Consider the following 19886-nt stretch of genomic DNA (forward strand, 5'->3'; position numbering starts at 1 on the left):
GGGTTACAGTCCTTTAGTTGTGCTGGGCATTGCTTTCCAAGCTGAGTTCTAAAGCACCCTGGAGGGGCAGCAGAGGAGCCCGTGGAGGCTGGGTGGTCCCTGTGGTGGTGGGACTCCCTGTCCCTGCCTGTCTCTTGGATGGTGGCAAGGGCCTTCTGGAAGAACACAGGAACCACTGTCGCTGTCAGCCGTCTGCTGAGCTGCTCTGCTGGTGTCTTTGCCATACGATTGAATTTTTCCATTGGGAAGGGTTATTGGTGCAACTGGCAGGTGCTTTCCTGGTAAATGATATGGTGGGGCCCCCATAAACCCAGGCCCATGAAACAAATAAGTCAGCACATTGAAAATATAGCGTGGAAGTGACTCAGGCCTGAAGGAATCCATTTCTGAAAGTGCTGCCATCCCTTTCTGGGATATTTTGGTAGAAATTGATGTTTGAGTTGGGAGGAGGAGGCCAGTGGCCTGGTTACTTGCAGAACCTTGTGTCAGAGTCGCAACATTGGCCCAGCGTTTGAGTCCTGCCAGCCCCCGACCGCGGGGTCATCTTTCTTGGTGAGGCGGCCCCCTGGCAGGCCAGCCGGAGGTGAGCCCACTGGGGGCTCTGTGCTGTGGGGGAGCCGGGGTGAAGCTCTCTTTGCAGCAGATAGAGTTGACTCTACAAGCCAACTGGTAACACTTGGCTAGGGGCCTGGAAAGTACTGGAGACTCCACCCAGCATAGGAGCCTGTGGGAGTTCCCGGCACGGACGAGTTTTTCTACTCCGAGTTCTTTAGATTCCTGTGTATTTGAAATGTTTACCTTCTTCTCGGGACTTCAGCTTGTACTTTGCCCACCAGAGACCAATACCAAGCACATACACACTTAAATTTACTAGGCCACCCTGGTGACCAGGTAATTAAAGCTGCACACAGTTTTTGGAAGGAAGACTGTATTAGAAATCACGCTCCACTGTAATTCAAGAATGGGTTTCTTTATAGAGGGACACAGTTGGTGTCAGACACATGTGGAAAAGAAAAGAACAGGCCCATAATTTTGGCTCAGTACCCAGGGCCAGATGTTAAAGGTACTGACCATAATATGGCTGCAGTATTGTTAGCCACCTGAGTTTGGTGTGCTGTTTTAACCTCTGTTTCGACCTTGTCCTTTCTCTCTGCCAGGTCCCCAGTCTATGTGAGGATCTCCTGTCTTCTGTTGACCAGCCACTGAAAATTGCCAGAGACAAGGTGGTGGGAAAGGATTACCTTTTGTGTGACTACAACAGAGATGGGGACTCCTATAGGTGAGCTCATGCCCCGGGGATGCAGCAGGCACACCAGCCACACGCGGGCTGCCGTAGGTGCCTGCTGCAGAGCACAGGGACCTTGGACTTGGGCAGCTGGCAGCCCATTCAGCTTTCCTTCCGTTTGTTCCCTGCCCTCCTCTCCTTTCTTCTCTTGTCCTCCCCATTCTTCTCATCCTTCCATCTGTTATTCCAATCATGCAGCAGACGTTTGAAGAGTGCCACCCACAAGCATGAGAGATAGAGCAGTGGACCAAAGGCCCCCTGCCTTCATGGATCTTCCAGTCTAACGGGAGAGGGATGTTGTTCAAAAACAACTATTCTATTATAATTGCATTCAGTCCTGCGAAGGGCAGTGTACAGGGTGCGCATATGATGGGGATCCTGAGGGCAGGGAGGGTCTCTGTGGTAAGGGATCTACGAACGCAGCTCTGTCAGATATACAACTCTCCTCTCTCTTTCCGTCACCTCGCCCAAGGCTGTAAATAACTAAATTGACATTAGTCCCTGCCCTGGGTGTCTGATCACCAGGTCTAGCATAGGAGACACATTGGGTAACTGATAACTGTATGATGTGATTCATACAGCCAGTGCAAAGTCTGTTCAGGGTGGGACGGTAGCACAGAAGAGGCCATGGTCAGCTCCAGGAGGACTTCCTGAAGGAGGTGATGTCTGAGCTGGGTTTTAAGGGCATGTAGGAGTTATACCTCTATTTTTTAAGAGTGGGAATCCTTAAACTGGCCCAGTGTTTCCATGATGAATTGCAGTAGTCACTGCCTTGGAGAATGGTAGAGGAACACAGCCTGCTTTAGGTTTATTTGGAGACCACAGAACCAGGGTTGTCTTGAAGCTTCACCCTGATGCTCTCTTTGGAGATGGGGCAAGGCTTCTGGGAAGTCAAAGCAGGAAAAATGATCAGGAGTCAGCCAGTGTGGGCTTCAAACCAGCACAGCTCCCTGTGTCAATGGGACTTTGACAAATCACTTATTGTCGCTGGTCTTTTAGTTTTGTCATCTGTAAAACGGAAATAGTAGTGTTTGTTTACTCAACAGAATGCTTCCTGAAGAAAATAAAGAGGACAGTGGGAGGGAGGGAGAGGACGGGCAGGCAGGGAAGGCTCTCCCACAAGTGGGAACTGGAGGAGGAAAAGGTCCAGGTCTGGGGAAGAGCCTGCTGCGTGCTGAGGCCCTGGGTGATGAGCTCACCAGGATGGAGCTGGCAGAAGGCCAGAGGTGGAGAAGGCAGTGAGGGGAGGGCAGTGGGGGCGGAGATGAGGGAGGAGGCATGGCCAGGGCAGGTCTGGCAGGGTCTTGAAGGCCAGGCTGAGGGTAATAAAAGTTAGCACAGGGTTATTTATTGGGGGGATAAAAGAAGTAACACACGTGAAATGTTGAATGGCACAGACATTGTCATATACTTAAAAAGTTTAATACTGACTTATAAGAGACTAGACAACAGTTTTATAATCATGTCCCTTTCCTAGCTTTAAATGGAAATTAGGTAGAGAATATATTTTGCCCTCCTTCAGACCACAGACTAAAGTTGAAATGGTGAGAAGTGGTGAGATTTGAGGTCACTTTTAAAAGTAGAGCCAGCGGCCTCTGCAGGTAGGTCGGGATGGAAGAAGAGGAGGTGGGGTGTGAAGGGTGATTACAAGGCTTCGGACCTGAGCCACTGTTGATTGAGGTGAGGAGGACTCGGGGAGGAGCTGGCATAGGGACACTTTAAGCTTGAGAGGCCCATTAGATCAAAGTGGAGATACCAGGTAGGCTGTGGATGTACCATGTGGAGTTCCAGGAGAGAGGTTTAGGCTGGGGATGTGGCTGCAGATGTCCCAGCATATAGATGGTGATACAGCCCTGAGGCCGATCAAATTCATCCTTGAAGGGCTCATTCTGTGCCTGGAACTGCTGGTCACAGCATGGCGTCCAGGTGCTGTCCTTGGGAGCATCTTGCTCTGTCGCCCAGGCTGGAGTGCAGTGATGCGAACATGGCCCCCTGCACAAGACCATAGGCATGTATCACCATGCCCAGCTAATTTTTTTTTTTTTTTTTTTTGAGACAGAGTCTCACTCTGTTGCCCAGGTTGGAGTGCAGTGGCACGATCTCAGCTCACTGCAACCTCTGTCTCCTGGGTTCAAGCAGATTCTCCTGCCTCAGCCTCCCAAGTAGCTGGGATTACGGGTGTACGCCATCGCTCCCAGCTAGTTTTTGTATTTTCAGTGCAGACAGGGTTTCACCACGTTGGCCAGGCTGGTCTTGAACTCCTGACCTCAAATGATCCTACTGCCTTGGCTTCCCAAAATGTCAGGATTATAGGCATGAGCCATTGCGCCCAGCCCCAGCTAATTTTTTTGACTTTTTCTCTCTCTCTTTTTTTTTTTTTTTGTAGAGATGGGGGCCTCATTTTGTTGTCCAGGCTGGCCTCGAACTCCTAGGTTCAAGCAGTCCTCCCACTTCAGCTTCCCAAATTGCTAGGATTACAGGTGTGAGCCACATTGCCCAGCCAGGGAGCCACTGATGAAGTGGGTGGACCAGCCCTTAGAGAGAGAAGTCCAGTGAAGATGGTGAGTGGTCTTGACAGACCAGGGAGCAGGCAGGGAGAAGTATTCTCGCCCGGCATGCAGTTCAGGGAACGCTTCCTGGAGGAGGTGTTCCTTGAACTGGTCTTGCTTAATCAACATCATTATTATATTTATTATTTCCACCTAAAAACTCCAGTTGACTGTGTAAGGCAGCTGTTCTGCAGGAGCTGGTAGAAGGACGGGATCATGTCTAGGTCTGTGGCTAGGCCAGGCTCTGCGGGAGACTTGGTACCTGCAGCCCTTCCAGGTCACCCCTTTGTCCCCCACCTGCATTCCTGAGGCCCTACCACCAGCTCTGGGGGATCTCAGGCCTTTAGAGAGGAGCCTGGGGTGTGGAGGCAGAAAGTATGTCTTTCTTTCTCCTCTTCTCGATATGAAACTTCAAGGTCTTCTGATTCTGTCCACAGATTTCCATCCTGACTGTGTTTGATGGTTTGCTTAAATAAGATCCTTATGGTGTGACCGTTGCCAGCAGCACCGTTTGAAACCTGTTAGCCGAAACAAAAAGCCTTCTCAGAGGGAAATGAAAGGCCTGACTTTTGAAATCTAGGCATTCCTGTCCATCTGTCTTTTTTCAAATGGCCTCCATTTAAGCTCTTAAGTGTGTTCTGAGTGCCCCTTCCACTAAGAATATTCTGGTTAATGTTATGATATTTCCCTCAGCTACAATTACCCTGGCTTCAGGACTAACAGCTTGAAATGCTATCGTCTGTGAGCCAGTAGAAATGTGAGTTACAGGCTTCTTGCAAATTGCAGGCCCTCAGTCTGCCCGAAAGATGGGCTCTTGTATCTAATCAGGGTGCTTTGAAATGAACGCCACTTGGGTCGGGTCTTCCCGGCCTACAGGAAGGCGATGGCTGTCATCGAACTGTGGGAACGGTCCTGCGTATGAGTGTGCTGCAGAGTCTCAAAGGGCCACCCAGGGGAAGGAGGGAATTCAGCTCCACACCCTCAGATTCTTATCCACTCCCCCGGCCAGCAGAAGAACCAAGCCTTGTTTATAGATAAATCATGGTGACAGCATCTTTTCACCTGGATCTTTGTCTCTGAGATCTGATGAGAGGCTTTTGTTGATTTGGTGTTTTTGTTTTTTAGTGCTTAGGTGAGGCTGAGGCAGGAGACTCTGCTTGAACCCAGGAGACAGAGGTTGCAGTGAGCTGAGATCATACCACTGCACTCCAACCTGGGCAACAGAGTGAGACTCTGTCTCAAAAAAAAAAAAAAAAAAATTAGCTGGGCATGGTGATACATGCCTATGGTCCTGTGCAGTGGACCATGTTCACATCGCTGCACTCCAGCCTGGGCGACAGAGCAAGATGCTCCCAAGAAGGACAGCACCTGGGCGCCATGCCCGTGACCAGCATAAAAAAGCCAGAAAGCTGCTCCATCTCTTGGTTTGGAGAAGTGGAACACCAGCAGAATTCCCCTTTCTTCCTCTCCCGGGCTGTGAGGCTTCAGTCCACCAGCAGCATCTGCTTGGCACTAACTCAGGGCTGGGTACTGGGGACAAGGGCAGGCAGCACAGGCTCTCTGCTGTCAAAGACCTCTTGCAGTCGAGGGTGAGGGAAGAAGGACAAGGATATGACAGGCATGAGGATCAACATCTGTGTGAGAGGGAGGAGGGAGTGGTTGGTTCTGTTGTGGTGGGGGGGCGGGGGTGCAAGAATTCATTCTTTTTTATTTTTATTTATTTACAACTGTGATTGGACAAGAAGAATTCATTTATTTTTTTGTTGTTGTTTCCCTGAGATGGAGTCTTGCTCTGTTGCCCAGGCTGGAGTGCAGTGGCGCGATCTCAGCTCACTGCAGCCTCCGCCTTCTGGGTTCAAGTGATTCTCCTGCCTCAGCCTCCTGAGTAGCTGGGATTACAGGTGCATGCCACCACACCCAGCTAATTTTTTGTATGTTTAGTAGAGATGGGGTTTCACCATGTTGGCCAGGCTTGTCTCAAACTCCTGACCTTGTGATCCTCCCGCCTCGGCCTCCCAAGGTGCTGGGATTTTTTTTAATGAGCGTGTAGTTGAGTGCCAGGCACTGTTCTAGGTGCTGAGCAACCTGAAGAGAAGATGACAGAAAAGGCTCTTGCCCCCTCCTAGCTGAGGTTCTATAGTGAGCTATCTGCATTCAAATCGATTCCCATTAAATAAAATTAAGAATTTAGTCTCTTGGTCATACCGGTCACATTGTAAGTATGCAAGTAGCTACACATGGCTAGTGACTTGTTTTGGACAGCACAGATTTAGAACATCTCCATCGTCTCAGGAAGTTCTGTTGGGCAGCCCCGTTTCAGAGGGAGGAGTGACAGGCTACAAGAACTGACAGGTCAGCCCGCGCTTGGCTTCTCAGGAGAACTGAGGCATCGATTGTGGGCGGCACGCCTGTCTTCCCAGACATCTGGGGTCCCAGCTTGTTGACAGTTTCCTTCCCATGGTGTGCGAATGGCCCAGTGTGACCATGAAAGCTGGCTGCTGGTCATGGGGCAGCAGGGGGTGTCTCACCCCATTCTTGCAAAGTCTCTACCAAAACTGCGGTGAGCAGCAGAAAGTGGTCGGCTTGGAAACAAGGATTTCCAAGGCTCCTTCTGCTTTGAGGTGATCAGGAGTGTAATGACTGCCTGGAGACTCTTTGGGGACACCAAGCACAGCAACTCTTCCCCTACATGTACCGTTTGTGAACCAGCCTCTGAGAAAGCTGCCTGCGGGTGGCTGGTGGAAGAGGCCGCCCAGCTTATTCTGGTTCCATACTCCATGATCTACTGACGTAGGTGCCTGGTGGAGCATCACTTACCAAGAAGAAAGATGTCTGTGTGCAGAATTCTTTAAAACTGGGGTTTGGAAGATGATGAGCATACTTTTTTTTCCCCTTAACATGCATTCCACATCACAATGATGTGGTCAGGAGGGGATGCGGAAAAGGCATTGTGGGTGTCTGACAGTGGAAACAGCGAGGCGTTTAGACCAAGAGTGTGAAGGACTTTTTCTGAATTCCATGTTGTCTTCTCTGTCTTTTCATTCCTCTCTCACCTTTTTAATTCTGCTACTTTCTCTGAACACTCGGCCCTCTGAACCCCACCTGCGGGAATTAATGAGTAGATCTTTCCCTTATAACCCCCTTTCCAGTTCTCTGTGTGATTAAATGCTTTCCTGATGTGGCAAAGTACATTTCAAGAAATATAGCAAGTCTTTTGGGCTGCAAAAAGACTGGTTCTCATTACTTAGCAGTCTTCATATGTGTGCATAGCTCTTGGATGTTGGAAAAGCTATCCTGTGTTCACGTGGAGTACCTGATTGCTCAGGTTTTCTAATGTAATCAGCATTTCCCTGTGGAGCTGTGTCTCTTGCCCGCCTCTGTAACTGACAGCTCTCTTCTTAATGCTTACTACGTAAGAAGGTCTTAAAGTTTATGTAGAGCCTCCAGCAAATCAGGGAGGAGAGAGGGGCATCTGTTGAACTATAAGGTGGTGAACACATGGCCAGGAGCGGTGGCTCACACCTATAATCCCAGCACTTTGGGAGGCTGAGGCAGGCAGATTACTTGAGGCCAGGAGTTTGAGACCAGCCTGGCCAACACGGCCAAACTCCGTCTCTACTAAAAATACAAAAATTAGCTGGGCCTGGTGGCTTGCACCTGTAATTCCAGCTACTCAGGAGGCTGAGGCACGAGGATCGCCTGAACCCAGCAGGCGGAGGCTGTGGTGAGCCAAGATCACGCCACTGCGCTCCAGCCTGGGCGACAGAGTGAGACTCTGTCTAAAGAAAGAAAAAAAAATAGGTGGTGAACACAGAACTGAGAAAGCGGGTAAGAAAGAACTAGCATTTGTTGAACACTGACAGTCTGGCAAGCTCTGGGCTGGGCGCTTGATCTGCTTGTCTCATTTCTCGTGACAACCCCGTGTGTGGAGCAAGTAGCAGCCGCATTTTACGCAGGAGAAAAGTGAGGCTCAGGGAGTTGGGACACTTGCTGAGCATTCACAGCCAGTGAGAGGTGAAGCACGGGCGTGTGCCCCAGTCTGCCCGCATCAGAGCCCTTGTTCTGCAAACCTCCAGAAAGCCCTGTTTGTTGCCAGGACCCAGAAAAATCTTTGCTGGAGTTAGCGGCTTTGCCTCCGAGATTTCAGATAGCCAGGGCTCAGGCTCCCTGCTCGCTGGCCGTGTCTTCATGGAACGATTCATGGTATATACTTTTCCTTCCTTCCCTCCAGGTCACCATGGAGTAACAAGTATGACCCTCCCTTGGAGGATGGGGCCATGCCGTCGGCTCGGCTGAGAAAGCTGGAGGTGGAAGCCAACAATGCCTTTGACCAGTATCGAGACCTGTGAGTCATTTTCTCCTGTTGCACTTTAGCGCTTGTGATTTTTGAGAGGTAAATCCTAAGTGGCAGTGTTCTATCTGGAATCTGTTACCTGGCCAAGCATTCTCCCTTGAATCTGTTACCCGGCCAAGCATTCTCCCTTGAATCTGTTACCCGGCCAAGCATTCTCCCTTGAATCTGTTACCTGGCTCACCTAACTAAAATTGGGAGCCTCCCATAGCAGGATGCAGGGCACTCGTTTGGTGGTTGGGTTGGTTATGAGATGACTCGGTCATAGAATGCTACCAGACTTCACTATGTGCTGTTCCCCTGCATCGTGATTCATAATAACAGCAGGTGCCACTGGTACAGTGCCTACTGTGTATAAGAAACAGTGCCAGGTATTTCTACATAGCATCTCAAATCCTCACAAACATAGCTAGTTTAGTCCTCATTTCTCAGATTAAGAAATTAAGACACAGATTAAAGTATTTGTCCACAGCAAGGGGTAGAGCCAGGAATTAAAGTCAGACCTGTTTATCTCCAAAGGCCCCTATGGATTTTTTTGCCATACCACATGCTCAGTTCTGACCTGGAGCTCAGGGGCCTCTGCCTCCAGCTGCTCCCAGGCCAAGATTAGTGCAGTCCTTACAGAGCAGGAGCAGAGCAGCAAACATCTTCCTGAATCCTGAGTTGTTTGTGGCCTCGGCACCTGCCTTAAAAAGTGTTTTGCTAGATCTGTTGAGATTTCTTCCTGCTCCATCTAATCCTGCCTCCCAGCACCACAGCACCAACATGTCACTTAGTTGTTCAGGCTTACAAGGAAGGGCTCCAGAGAAAGTTAGCCATAATCAACAGAATCTCATTTATAATTAAGCTCTATACTGAAAATACAGCAAAACTGTAAAATAGGCAATACTAATTCAAGTTGGCAGACTTTTTTCTGTCAAGAACCAGATCCTAAACGTTTTAGGCTTTGCAGGCCACATAAGGTCTCTGTTGCTGCTTCTTGGTTTGTTTTCTGTTGAACCTTTCAAATGTAAAATTCACCTCTTGAGCTTTGAGGTGGGTGGGGCTTGGCCCCCAGTCTGTAGTTCTATTATATACGAATATTTTATATACATTATCTTTACTCCTTAACAAGAACCTCTGGGGAAGATGGTTTTGTTCCTCCTTTTACAAATGAGACCAAGGTTCCAAGAGGTTAAATGACTCACACAAGACCACAGGACATGGAGGTGAAAAGCTAGGATTTGAACCCATATTTATCTGAAATTCCCACAAATTGTTGATTTTCACAGTCAAAATAGGCTTCAGTCTTTTAAAGGTTCTTACATCTAGAACTTTGTCCTATTGTAGAATAGCTCCTTCCCCAGTGATACTGAAAAGCTGACTCATTGCTCTATGGTAGTTTACTTGTAATTGTTTTTTACTATCTTCTTTTATCTGCCCATTTTGTAAGAAGCCAATCCAGCTATTAAACAAGAATGCCCAAGTAGAATCGGTTTAATATTAAAGTGATAATACTGGTAATAAAATAACGATGGTGATGATAACAGTTACCAGTGGCCATGCAAGTGGGCCTCCAGGTGTTCTCTGTCTCATTCGGTCTTCACAGGAACCCATGAGAGAGGGTTATCCCCCTCTTACAAACGAGCTGACAGATCAGAAAGGTGATATAACTTACCCAGGTTCACAGAGCTAGTAAGTGGTGGAACTGGGATATCAAACCATCCTTATCCAGCTCCAGAGTCCAACATCGATTTATTTACTCAGCAGACATTTGAGTGCCTCCCATGAGCCAGGTGCTCGCTGAGTACCAGGGATGCACCTCGTACATGGTAGATGAGGCCCCTGCCCTCACCACACTCCATTGTGGAAAAACAAACAGTGGACAAGTGAACAAGTCATTGCTGCTGGTGATAACAGGGAGCAGCTGACTTGTTACGTAGAGCGGCCCATGAGGCCTCTTGAGGAGACACTTGACTGAGGTCTGACATTGAGGAAGCCAGCCAGGCAGGGGGGCTGGTTGTGCCAGGGTCTCTGAGGCAGGGGCAAACTCACCTAAGGCCCTGAGACTGGTGCCCCTTAATGTGCACACACAGCTGTCAACCAGCAAGTGCACACCCTCAGCCACTTTTAAATTGGAAGTCAATTTGATAGAGATTTGGGCAAAATTGGCCCCTTTTATATGTAAGCTTCTTGGGAGCCATCTCAGGATACTCCAGGAATACAGCCTGCCCTTTCAGCTAAGTTTGAAGGTGGAAGTGGAAAGTTCCCCCTTGAAAGTGTTTGCTAGATTTTCCCCCAGCTTGGGGAGCTAACGTGCCATGCGTGCCATCCCCTAAGCCTGAGGAAGTTGCCTGGCTTCACCCCTTCTGTTCTATGAGGAGGCTGTACTCTGGCTTATTACTGGGCTGCATGTTGAGATATGGAGGTGGGGGTGATTCTGATTCTTTATGAGACTTAAGTGTTCATGTTGTTACTCCCTTAATAAAGTGAATCAGATGTGTTGCCTTACTTTGCCATTTAGGGCCAGCCTTGGGGAAGAGCCCAGTTTCATCTTGGACTTCTGCTTCCCTTGTTCTCCCTTCCCACCTCATCGTTCACATATGTAATGATACATGGTGTATGGTTCTGCAGGGGCTTTTTTGGCCTGTTATCATGAGAATTTCCCTACTATCATTAAAACTCTTCAGAATAATCACTGAATCCTTACAGTGACTATAGGACAAGTGGGAGTTATTCCATTTGGCAGCTGATGAAGCTGAGGCTCAGATTAAGTACTCAAGCTGGTTAACACAGCTAGAAAACCACAGGAGCCGGGAGTCATAGCTAAGGCCTCACTCTTCACGCTGCCTCTGGTGAAGGCTTTCCCTTCCCTGGGAAATGTGTATTTGTAAGGTGGCTTTTGATTTCTGTGTGCCTTTGACTTGCCTACACACTCCTCTCTGAAGGTAAACTGACTCGGGGGAGTTGAAAGAGGGGTGACAAGACAGCATCCTGCCCCCAGTTGGGGGTCCAACTGGATAACCCAGACCCCGAGGGTCTGCAACAGTGTGTAGTGGGATCCAGGCTGGTGCCGTTCTGTTCCCAGCACCTCGGGAGGAAGGAGGAGAGTGGCCCCACAGGAGAGGCAGGAGGCCCTTCCTTACCTTGCATGTGCAGGGGCAGTGGGGCCAGGCTCTTCCTGGGTGATAGGGACCGCAGACCACCAAAGGGACAGCAGTTGGAGCTGCCATCCGGGATACCAGAGGCATGAATTTTGACTCACCCAGTGCCATCCGAGTGTGCTGAAGAGCTCTCTCTCCTGGGACCACATGCGAGGAACGTTTTCCCAGCTGAACAACATGTGACGAACCAACCCATTTATAGTCTAAAAATTATGAGAACAAGTCTCTTTTTTTTCTTTTTTAAAAACGTCTTGGTACATTGTGGTACATTGCTCATCTCCAGAAGTTCCCATTCCCAGAGTGCCCCGCGAGGCTGTTGGTGGCCACATAAGTGACCACAGCAGGCCCTGGAATGCAAGCTCTTTTCCCCATGGCTTTGGAGCAGAGGGGAGTCAGCTGGGTGGCCTTGTCTCCTGAGGGGCATTGGCCAGGGTCACACTCGGTTTTCTAGGGACCAGGCTGTTCCATGGGGTGGAGAGGCAGTAGGCCATCCCTTTCTCTTCATCTTTTATCTAGCCCTTCCCCACACAAACACTTTCTCACAGAAAGACTTGTTTGTTGTTCCCTGAGCAAGACCACAGCTCTCCCACCTGTCTTCTGTTCAGGTTGGCAGATGGGTTCAGGCAAGGTCATTCTGAGAGGAGACCTCCACCCAATGCTCCCGTCTGCTGGCTTGGTCACCCTGAGCTGCTGCCTGAGGGGCCAGGAAAGTGGCTGGTGTCCCCGGCCTGTGAGAGATGGCCGGAGCCTCAGCCAGACCCACCCTGCCAGGAGAAAAGGGGAGTGGCTGGAGAAGCCACCCCTTGAGAGCAGGCTGGGCTCGCCCTTGTGCCCAGGAGGGCTGCACAGGTGCAGCTGCCACTTTCAGGCCACACACTTCAAGCTAGAGCTTGGCCTGCGCCCCTGGTGGTTGGGGGTTGGAAGAACAGACTGTGTTGACAGGGTCTTTAATTCACAACGATTCCAGATGCTTCTGAATTCTTGGATCCTGATGAATCGCAATCAGGACTATGTTTGGCTTGAGCTCCAGCCTCATGACCACCAACCCCATCGAATGACTGAGAGCTGCCAGGCTCCTGCCACGTTGGAGCTCAGAATCCTCCCGTGGGGACACCATGCTGCAGCCAGCCTCCAGGGAGCCGCTTGTTTTATGGCCTAAAAAGTCTCTTTATGCTGGGAAGATCACACTGGACTTTGCTCACACAGAGATTTGACCCAAGAAAAGGAATAAAGAGGCCTCGGATACCCTGTCTTGCCCCTATTCCTGCCCCCACCGTACCCTGCTGGCTCATGCCAGAAGATTGGACTTGCTGTCTGTGGGCATGTTTGTTGTCAGCTGACGTAGCACCCACAGGCACTGGCCATGTGTGTGCCACAGTCAGGAACGAGGTGCCTGCCCCCCACCCATTAACTCATTAGCTTTGTCCTTACTCCTTGAGGCCCTGCTTGAAAAGATTAATGGTGCTTTGGGAGGCTGAGGCAGGAGGATTGCTTGAGGCCGGGAGTTCGAGACCAGCCTGGGTGACATAGCAAGACCCTGTACCTCCAAAAAATAAAATATAAACATTAGTCAGGCATAGAGGCACACACACACAAAGGCCTAGCTACTCAGCTGAGGTAGGAGGATTGCTTGAGCCCAGGAGTTCAAGGTTACAGTGAGCTATAGTCATGCCATCATACACCCAGCCTGGGTGACAGAGTGAGTCTTTGTCTCTGGAAAAAAAAAAAGAAAACTAAAAAATAAAAAATATGTGAAAGGAGACATTGGTAAAGAGATAGGCTTGAGGGTCCAGAGACCTCGAGCATGATCCAGGCAGCCCACGGGCCACACCAGCCTCCTCAGATAGCAGAACTTACCGTCTCCCCAGAGGCTCCCTCTGCCACTGGAGAGAAAAATCTTCTTCACTGGATCCTGAGGGAAAGACGTAGATTCTGTCTTCAGGCTCTGGGCTTTGATCCCTGGCTCTGTAAAGGCTCTGACTTTGTAGGGAGTTGGATTTAATCATAAGCACATGGAATCAATGTCAGAATGGTGGAGCTGGGCCAGGGGACGGGTTGACCAGCAGGCCTTTCTGGCTTGTAACTCCTTGGAGATGTGGCAGCCCCTCTCCCCTGTGGATTGAAAGGGCTAGCAGTTGGGAGCGTGACTCCTTAAGGTGGGCAAAAGGCGAGTAGGGGTGCAGGGGGCTGAGCCGTATGTCCTCACGGCTCCCTCTGAAGTCCACTAGCTCCTGGCTTGCCCTGCCTCTGCTGGGTCCCTGCGGCATTCTCACATCCAGGTCCGTTCCATGCTGATGATTCCCTTCTCTGCCATCCTCAGGGGCAGAAAGAGATCATAGTAGTACTTTCCCTAGGAGAGTAACTGTCACTACCCAAACAGCCTTGTTTTTAGATGAAAAGAGCCAGTTTGCGCAAATGCTTAGGAGATGACAAGCACATTTTGCTGGTGTGCTGGGGCCAGGTGAGGGTATTATCTGCTCGCAAGTCACTTTCATTTTCATCACTTCCGCTCCCAGCCAGCCCGCCCACCTGGTCCCCAACATCTAGGCTATTCTCTCTACCAAGCCCCGAGATGGTTTTCTGCCTGTAATTGATGGGCCTGGCTCATCCAGAGGATGTCACAAGAACTGAGCACTGAGGCAGAGGGAAAGACAGCGGAGCGGGCCGACTCCTGGGCAGCTGGCTCGGAGGATCATTTGACACTCTTTCTCAGCAGAGCCGACTCTGCTTTCTTAGGTCCAGGCCTAGGCTAGCTCATCAGTCACAAAACCTCATCTTTTGACCTAAGTGATCTTTCTTGGGAGAGACTTAGAAGTGGAGACTTTGGTCAGGCAGCAGCAGCTGTCAGAGGAACATCTTGCTGGTGTGAGCGACCAGTGGGCTGCCATGAACCCCAAGATTAACACTTTGATTTTTCAGGTTCCTGGAGAAGACAGGAAACCTTCCCTGCTCGAGCTTTCACATCAAGTCTGGCCCTGGCCTGTGTCGGCCCCGGGTTCTGCCTGGGACCAGATGTTCTGACCAAAGGGCTGGCACTGCCTTCTTCCAAAGATGATTACTCCCATCTGCGCCAGACATCTCGTCCCATGCTCTGAAGTCCTTGGCTCTTGGCTTGGAGCAGATAATACCTTCAAACATGCGGTTGCAATTTATTGGCCTTATAAGTTAATTTTAGTGGGTGTGCAATTGATTGAAATCAAAGCCTAATGAAGGCCAGAGTCTGGGGAGTGGAGGAGCAGGGTGGGAGGGTATTTTGTGTTCTTCCTTGCTTCAGTTCTGAGATAATCTTCAAAAGCTTTAATTAGCTTTTCCAATCAGTCCTCCTTGTCTGGAAGAAGTTTATAGAGTGAAACAAGGCTGGCATCCTCATGGCAGTCCCAGGGCCCAAGGGCCTCTCCAGGAGTGGAGCAGCCAGGAGCTTGGTGGATGGGCCCCACCCCCCGGCCCGGGCTCCCCAGCACCTGTCCCCTCTCTGGGCCATTTCAGAACTGCAGTTGTTCCTGCTCCTTCCCGCCATTTGATGTTTGAGGAACATTGGCCCAGGAAGGGCAGGATGTCCATGTTCACATGTGAGAAATGTTTGCACCTGATTTCCAGGGTCCTTGAAACTGCAGGTTCCCAGCCCCAGACCCCTCAGGGCACCCCTTCCTCGGGACGTGAGTGTGGAGGAACTGCAGGCGATAGGGGGAGATTTTCCAGGGAAAGAGTGCAGAAGTGTGAGCGGGCAACTGAGGTGCTGGGGGGCTTCCCAGGCAGAAGGCACCACCACCTCCCACCAAAAGCCTCTGACCCTCACCCATGGCGTCTGAGGCCCAGCCACGGAATGGAGAGGACCTTAGCTTTAAAGAGCTTTGGACTGGATTCTCTATTTGTCTTTTCTTGCTGACTGACTGTGGGCGAGTGAGTTAACCTCTCTGAGCCTCCGTTTCCTTACCCATCCTGCGGGCTGAGGCGTCACTCAGTGACACACTGTGCATCAGGCCCCCGCTGCACTCAAGCCTTGCGTCCACCCAGCACCTTCCAGGCTGCTGGGTGACAGGGCTCTTTTAATTGTGCAGCAGGTATCTGTATGTGCATCTTACATTCTGTACCTGCATCTTACATTCTGTGGGTTTATGATCACAGATACGGGGCCATTTGGGTGGTGGACCTGATGGGGTAGCAGGCTTCGTGATCATGCGAGAAGGCTGTAGTTTCGGGATGGGGCTCTTCCACCACCTCCCACAGCAAGGCCTCCAGGAAATCTCTGTCTCAAAAATGGAATTAATGATTCCTGCTCAATCCACATCATCAGGTGTAGTGAGGCTGAACAGAGATGCTGGTAGTGCCCGTCTGCAGTGACTGGAGAGAGAATCCTTGGGATCGGTCACCAGGTCCTTACTGAGAACCTGCCGGGGATGGTGTCATGTGCCCAGGGTCAGTGGCAAATGTGTCAGGCCCAGTCCCTCCCTCATGGGGCCCATGTTTCAACACAGGAACAAGTCAACAGATGAACACAGTACTTGCACAGTTTGATAAACGCTGCAAAGGAACGAGAGCTGGGTCCTGCGGTGGGGAAGAGCAAAGGGTGTGGATGTTAGGGAAGGCTCTGAGGAAGGAACTGTGGTTCGGTTACAGGGGGGTTGCCCTTGAATGGAAAGAGCTAACAGAGCTGGCCTGAGACTGCTGTCCCTCGGAGGCATGCTTGCCAGCTTGGCCCGCGGCTGGCAGCTGGGAACTTGGGTTTCAGGAGGGCTCTTACCACTCCCTGATAAGAGTGACTTCCGATGTCTGAACTGTGTGCAAACAGTGTGGCCTTCCTTCTCCTTTCCTTGTGGGCATCTGAAATTTCACCGTGTGCTAGGTAGAGGGTGCTTAGTAGTACAGCCCTGGGCACTGAGTCCCTGGCTTGCTTCACCAGTAGACAGTACTTCACACATGCCGTCAAGCCCATCCCTGGGGGAGTGTATCACGTCCTGTGTGACGTCATGGAGCAGGACGTTGAAAGCTGGTGCCTGGTTTCTCAGGACCCCAGCCCCAGCACCTTCTCCCTCAGCCTCCTTTGCTCTGTTCCCTTCAATAACCCTTGGCCCCGAGGGCAACTTTGTGCCACGTTCCGTGAGTCCTTGTAGCAAATTATGGAGCCTCGGGTGGTCTGGGGATCCCAGGCACAGCCCTGTACTGTGATGGGAGAGGACAAGGACAGTGCCCTGAGCAGTGGGAACTGCCTGGGCCACGCCCTGAAGGGATTCCCAGTGGTCGTGGGCAGTGAGTGGAGGCCGGAACAGGACAGGGCAGTGGGGAGAGGCGCACAGGCCTGTGGGGCGCGGGCACTGGGTGTCATTCTGGGAGCCTTGGGAAAGGTCTGGAAGGTTCCAAGGGTAGGACAGCTCTGATGTGCATCCAAAGAAGTTCCTCGGAAGTAGTGTGGAGGCTGGATTGGAGAGGCCAGGAGCAGGAAGGGCCTGACAGCTCAGCTAGAGTGGAGGGCTGCTTCCCTTGCTCTGGCTGAGTGAACTCTGCAGTTCCAGGTGCCCCGGGGGCTTTTTCCACCGCTGGAAACGGTCAGGCCTGCGGACTCAGAGCCCCACTGGCAGGTGGGCAGAGTAAGGGGAGTAACGGAGAATGCCTAAGAACATCCTGGAGCTGCAGGGACGGTTTGGTTGGGGACATCCCCCTTCACTCCCTGTCCCTTCAGCGAGGTCTGTGTTCTCATTTCCTTGCCTAGAGGTAGGACCTTTTCCCAGATGTAAAGGCCTCCAGAGGGATCCTGTGACGGGCACCGCTTGCCACTCATCTTGCACTCGGGACAGCAGGGTGGAGCCAGGCTGTCTCTGGCTTCTGGCATGTCCACAGTGTAATTAGCACTTGGGTTTGAACATGTTTGTGTCTTCAGCCATGTGCGCACAGGGCCTCTGAGAACCCGCCCTGCCTGCTATGGGACACTGGCTTGCCACTGCCTGGGGCTTGTGAGAAAGTGCCAGAAGCACTTAATGGGGAAACCCAAGCCCACCTCTATTGTGTTGTTTTCACAGAGCAGAGAGAAAGGTCTGGAGAAACCTCACAGCTTTGGAGGGGTAGAGCTGAGCCTGCTTCTTGCTCTCGCAGTGCGTTTCAGCTCTTTTCATGACCACTGCTCCTAGTGGGGGTGTCTGCTACAGTTATCAAGCCCCTAAAGAGTGGATCTAGACAGGCTTGCATGTTGCCCCCTGTCCTGGGGTCCCCTTTCATCTGGCATCCTAAGGCTGCAGGCCAGTGTCTGGTTGCTTGGCATGTGCAGTCTGATTTTCATCTGCTGAAAGAAAGTTAAATGGAAAACAGGAGTGTGCAGAAAACAAGTTTGCTTATGAACATGATCCCCGCGTCAGCATGAGGGACTCTGATGTCTCTAGAATTCTTGGGTTCCTCTAACCAGATGGCACACAGTCACTCTTTGGTTTGGGCCGTTGCACATGTTGGAGTGAAACTCTGCTGCTGGAAGCAGGGACCAGCTCCCTCCCTTGGTCGAGCTCCCCCATCCTGCCAGAGACCCTGCACTCCCCTCACTGAGATGTTTCCCAGGCTTCTGTGATGGAAAACTGCTTTGTGCAAGTATCAAGAATAGGTGGGGTGGGGCACAGTGGCTCACACCTGTAATCTCAGTGTCTGGGGGCTGAGGTGGGAGCATCACTTGAGCCCAGAAGGTGGAGGCTGCAGTGAACTACGATCCCACCACCACACTCCTGCCTGGGTGACAGAGAGAGACCCCATGTCTAATTTAAAAAAAAAAAAAAAAAAAGGCATTCTTGCAGTGACCCAGCCAGCAGCCCCAGCTGCCTCACTGAGGCAGAGAACCCTCCAAAATCCCCAGTACAGGGTGCTCAGGGCATGTCCCGGATTCCTGGTCACCCAGTGGGCTCCTTTTTTAACTCTGACTCTCTCCACCTTTTTTTTTCAAGAAAAAAAATGGAGACGGGGGCTCTCACTCTGTTGCCCAGGCTGGTCTCAAACTCCTGGCCTCAAGTGATCCTCCCATCTTGGCCTCCCAAAGTGCTGGGGATTACAGGCATGAGCCACTGCACTTGGCCTGACTTTCTCCTCTTTGGGGCAGCTTTGTGTTCAGTGGTGTGGCTTCATACGGGCATCTAACCTACTGGCTGACCCTGTTCTGTCCGCCTGCACTCCATCCCACCACAGCTGGCGTGTCTCAGGATGGCCAGGCAGCCTGGCATGGGGCAGAATATGGGCACTGGGGCCAGCCAAGCCTGACATCTCCTCCCAGATCTCTGCTTCTCAGCCTGTGACTTGGGCACGTTCCTTATCTCTCTGGGTTACAGTTTTCTTAACTGTAAAAAAAAGATATGCAAAGCCCCTGACACAGAATGAGTTCTCAACAATGGCAGCTTTGGATGAGAGTGATGACTTGGAAGCCCAGAAAGCCCTGACTGTTGACGGCTCATGAGGTAGCTCCATGGGGCCAGCAGTGTTTTCACAAGTAGTCCAGAGGGCAGAAGACAGTCGCAGTGGTGCCAAGTGTGGACAGTTTGGCTAGATCCCAAAACCAGATCCCAGAGCCAGATAGCCGGCCCCTGCAGCAGCACCATTGTTTCCAGAGAGGCCTTCATTATTTCTTTAAGTAAAAAAATAAAAGCCTCATAAAAGCGAGGCTCTAAAGCGCGGCAGCCGCAGTCCAGATGTGCCTTCTAAGTGCAGCTGGCATTAAAGTCGCACATGCCTAAGCTGATTGGTATGTTGACTCGGGGGATTGTTGCACCTGTGTGTACTGGAAGGAATTTCCGCTGAATACCTGTCCCGTGTCCATGGGCGGCCTCTGGGCCGTGTTCCCTAAACCATGGTGAAAACAGCTGGTCTCAACACACAGACAGGGGTGGTTGAGTTTCAGCATCAGCTCTGGACACGGCCCGCCCAAAGCCAAGCGTTGATCTTTCTCCATTTTGTGTGGAGTCTGTGCCAGTGGGTACGGAACCGCTCCCAGTAAGCGGCACTTTGTGTTTCTGACGGACACTTCCAGGGCAGCTCACAACACGTCGAGGTTGCCTTCTCCTCCCCTCTGTTCAGAAAGTAAGAGCCTGATGAAAACCAGCAGCCACCACTTGTTGAGTGCTTGCTCTGCCAGGTGCCATGGCAAGTGCTTGCCCGTTCATTTTTTTCTTGTGATCTTCCTTATATCTCCTCATGCTTGTTTGCCAGATGCATCTTGAGTGCAGGCTGGTACAACCAGTGTAAAGAAGAGAACCCACACTCTCCAGCCCCTCGTGTGCCGTCTGCAGCTCTCTGGACTTTGCAACATTGTGCCCACTGGGCAGCACCCACGCCCATCCATTGGACAGGGGATGCGCTCAGCTTCTTTTCGAAGTTGGCTAGATGGCAGCCAGCAGAGCAAAAAGGAATGTTGGTCTACACCACGAGGAAGGGAGCCAGGTTTTAGATGCCCCTCTGAGCAGAATGGACAGTTTTCTCTTTTTCCTGAGGTGGAGTTGGATTGTTCCCACCTGTGAAGACCAGGTGCCTGTTTTGTTGTAAGGATGTTAAGGATGATCAGAAAAACAAACTACTGCTGATAGCTGGGGATTTTAGTT

At 51.1% G+C, this 19886-nt stretch overlaps 1 protein-coding gene across 6 annotated transcripts in view; it reads left to right on the top strand.

The window, feature by feature from the left end:
• Window positions 1-19886, top strand: part of CAPZB (capping actin protein of muscle Z-line subunit beta) — a 146544-nt gene that overhangs the window by 98754 nt on the left and 27904 nt on the right. For all 6 annotated transcript variants that reach the window (XM_004024786.5, XM_055386213.2, XM_019011935.4 and 3 more), the window contains 2 exons: window positions 1158-1279; window positions 8066-8179. In XM_004024786.5, the coding sequence (XP_004024835.1) occupies window positions 1158-1279; window positions 8066-8179 (236 nt within the window). The remainder of the gene's footprint in view (window positions 1-1157; window positions 1280-8065; window positions 8180-19886) is intronic.

The sequence above is a fragment of the Gorilla gorilla genome, chromosome 1 (genome assembly GCF_029281585.2).
Source record: "Gorilla gorilla gorilla isolate KB3781 chromosome 1, NHGRI_mGorGor1-v2.1_pri, whole genome shotgun sequence".
NCBI classification, from domain to species: Eukaryota; Metazoa; Chordata; class Mammalia; order Primates; family Hominidae; genus Gorilla; species Gorilla gorilla.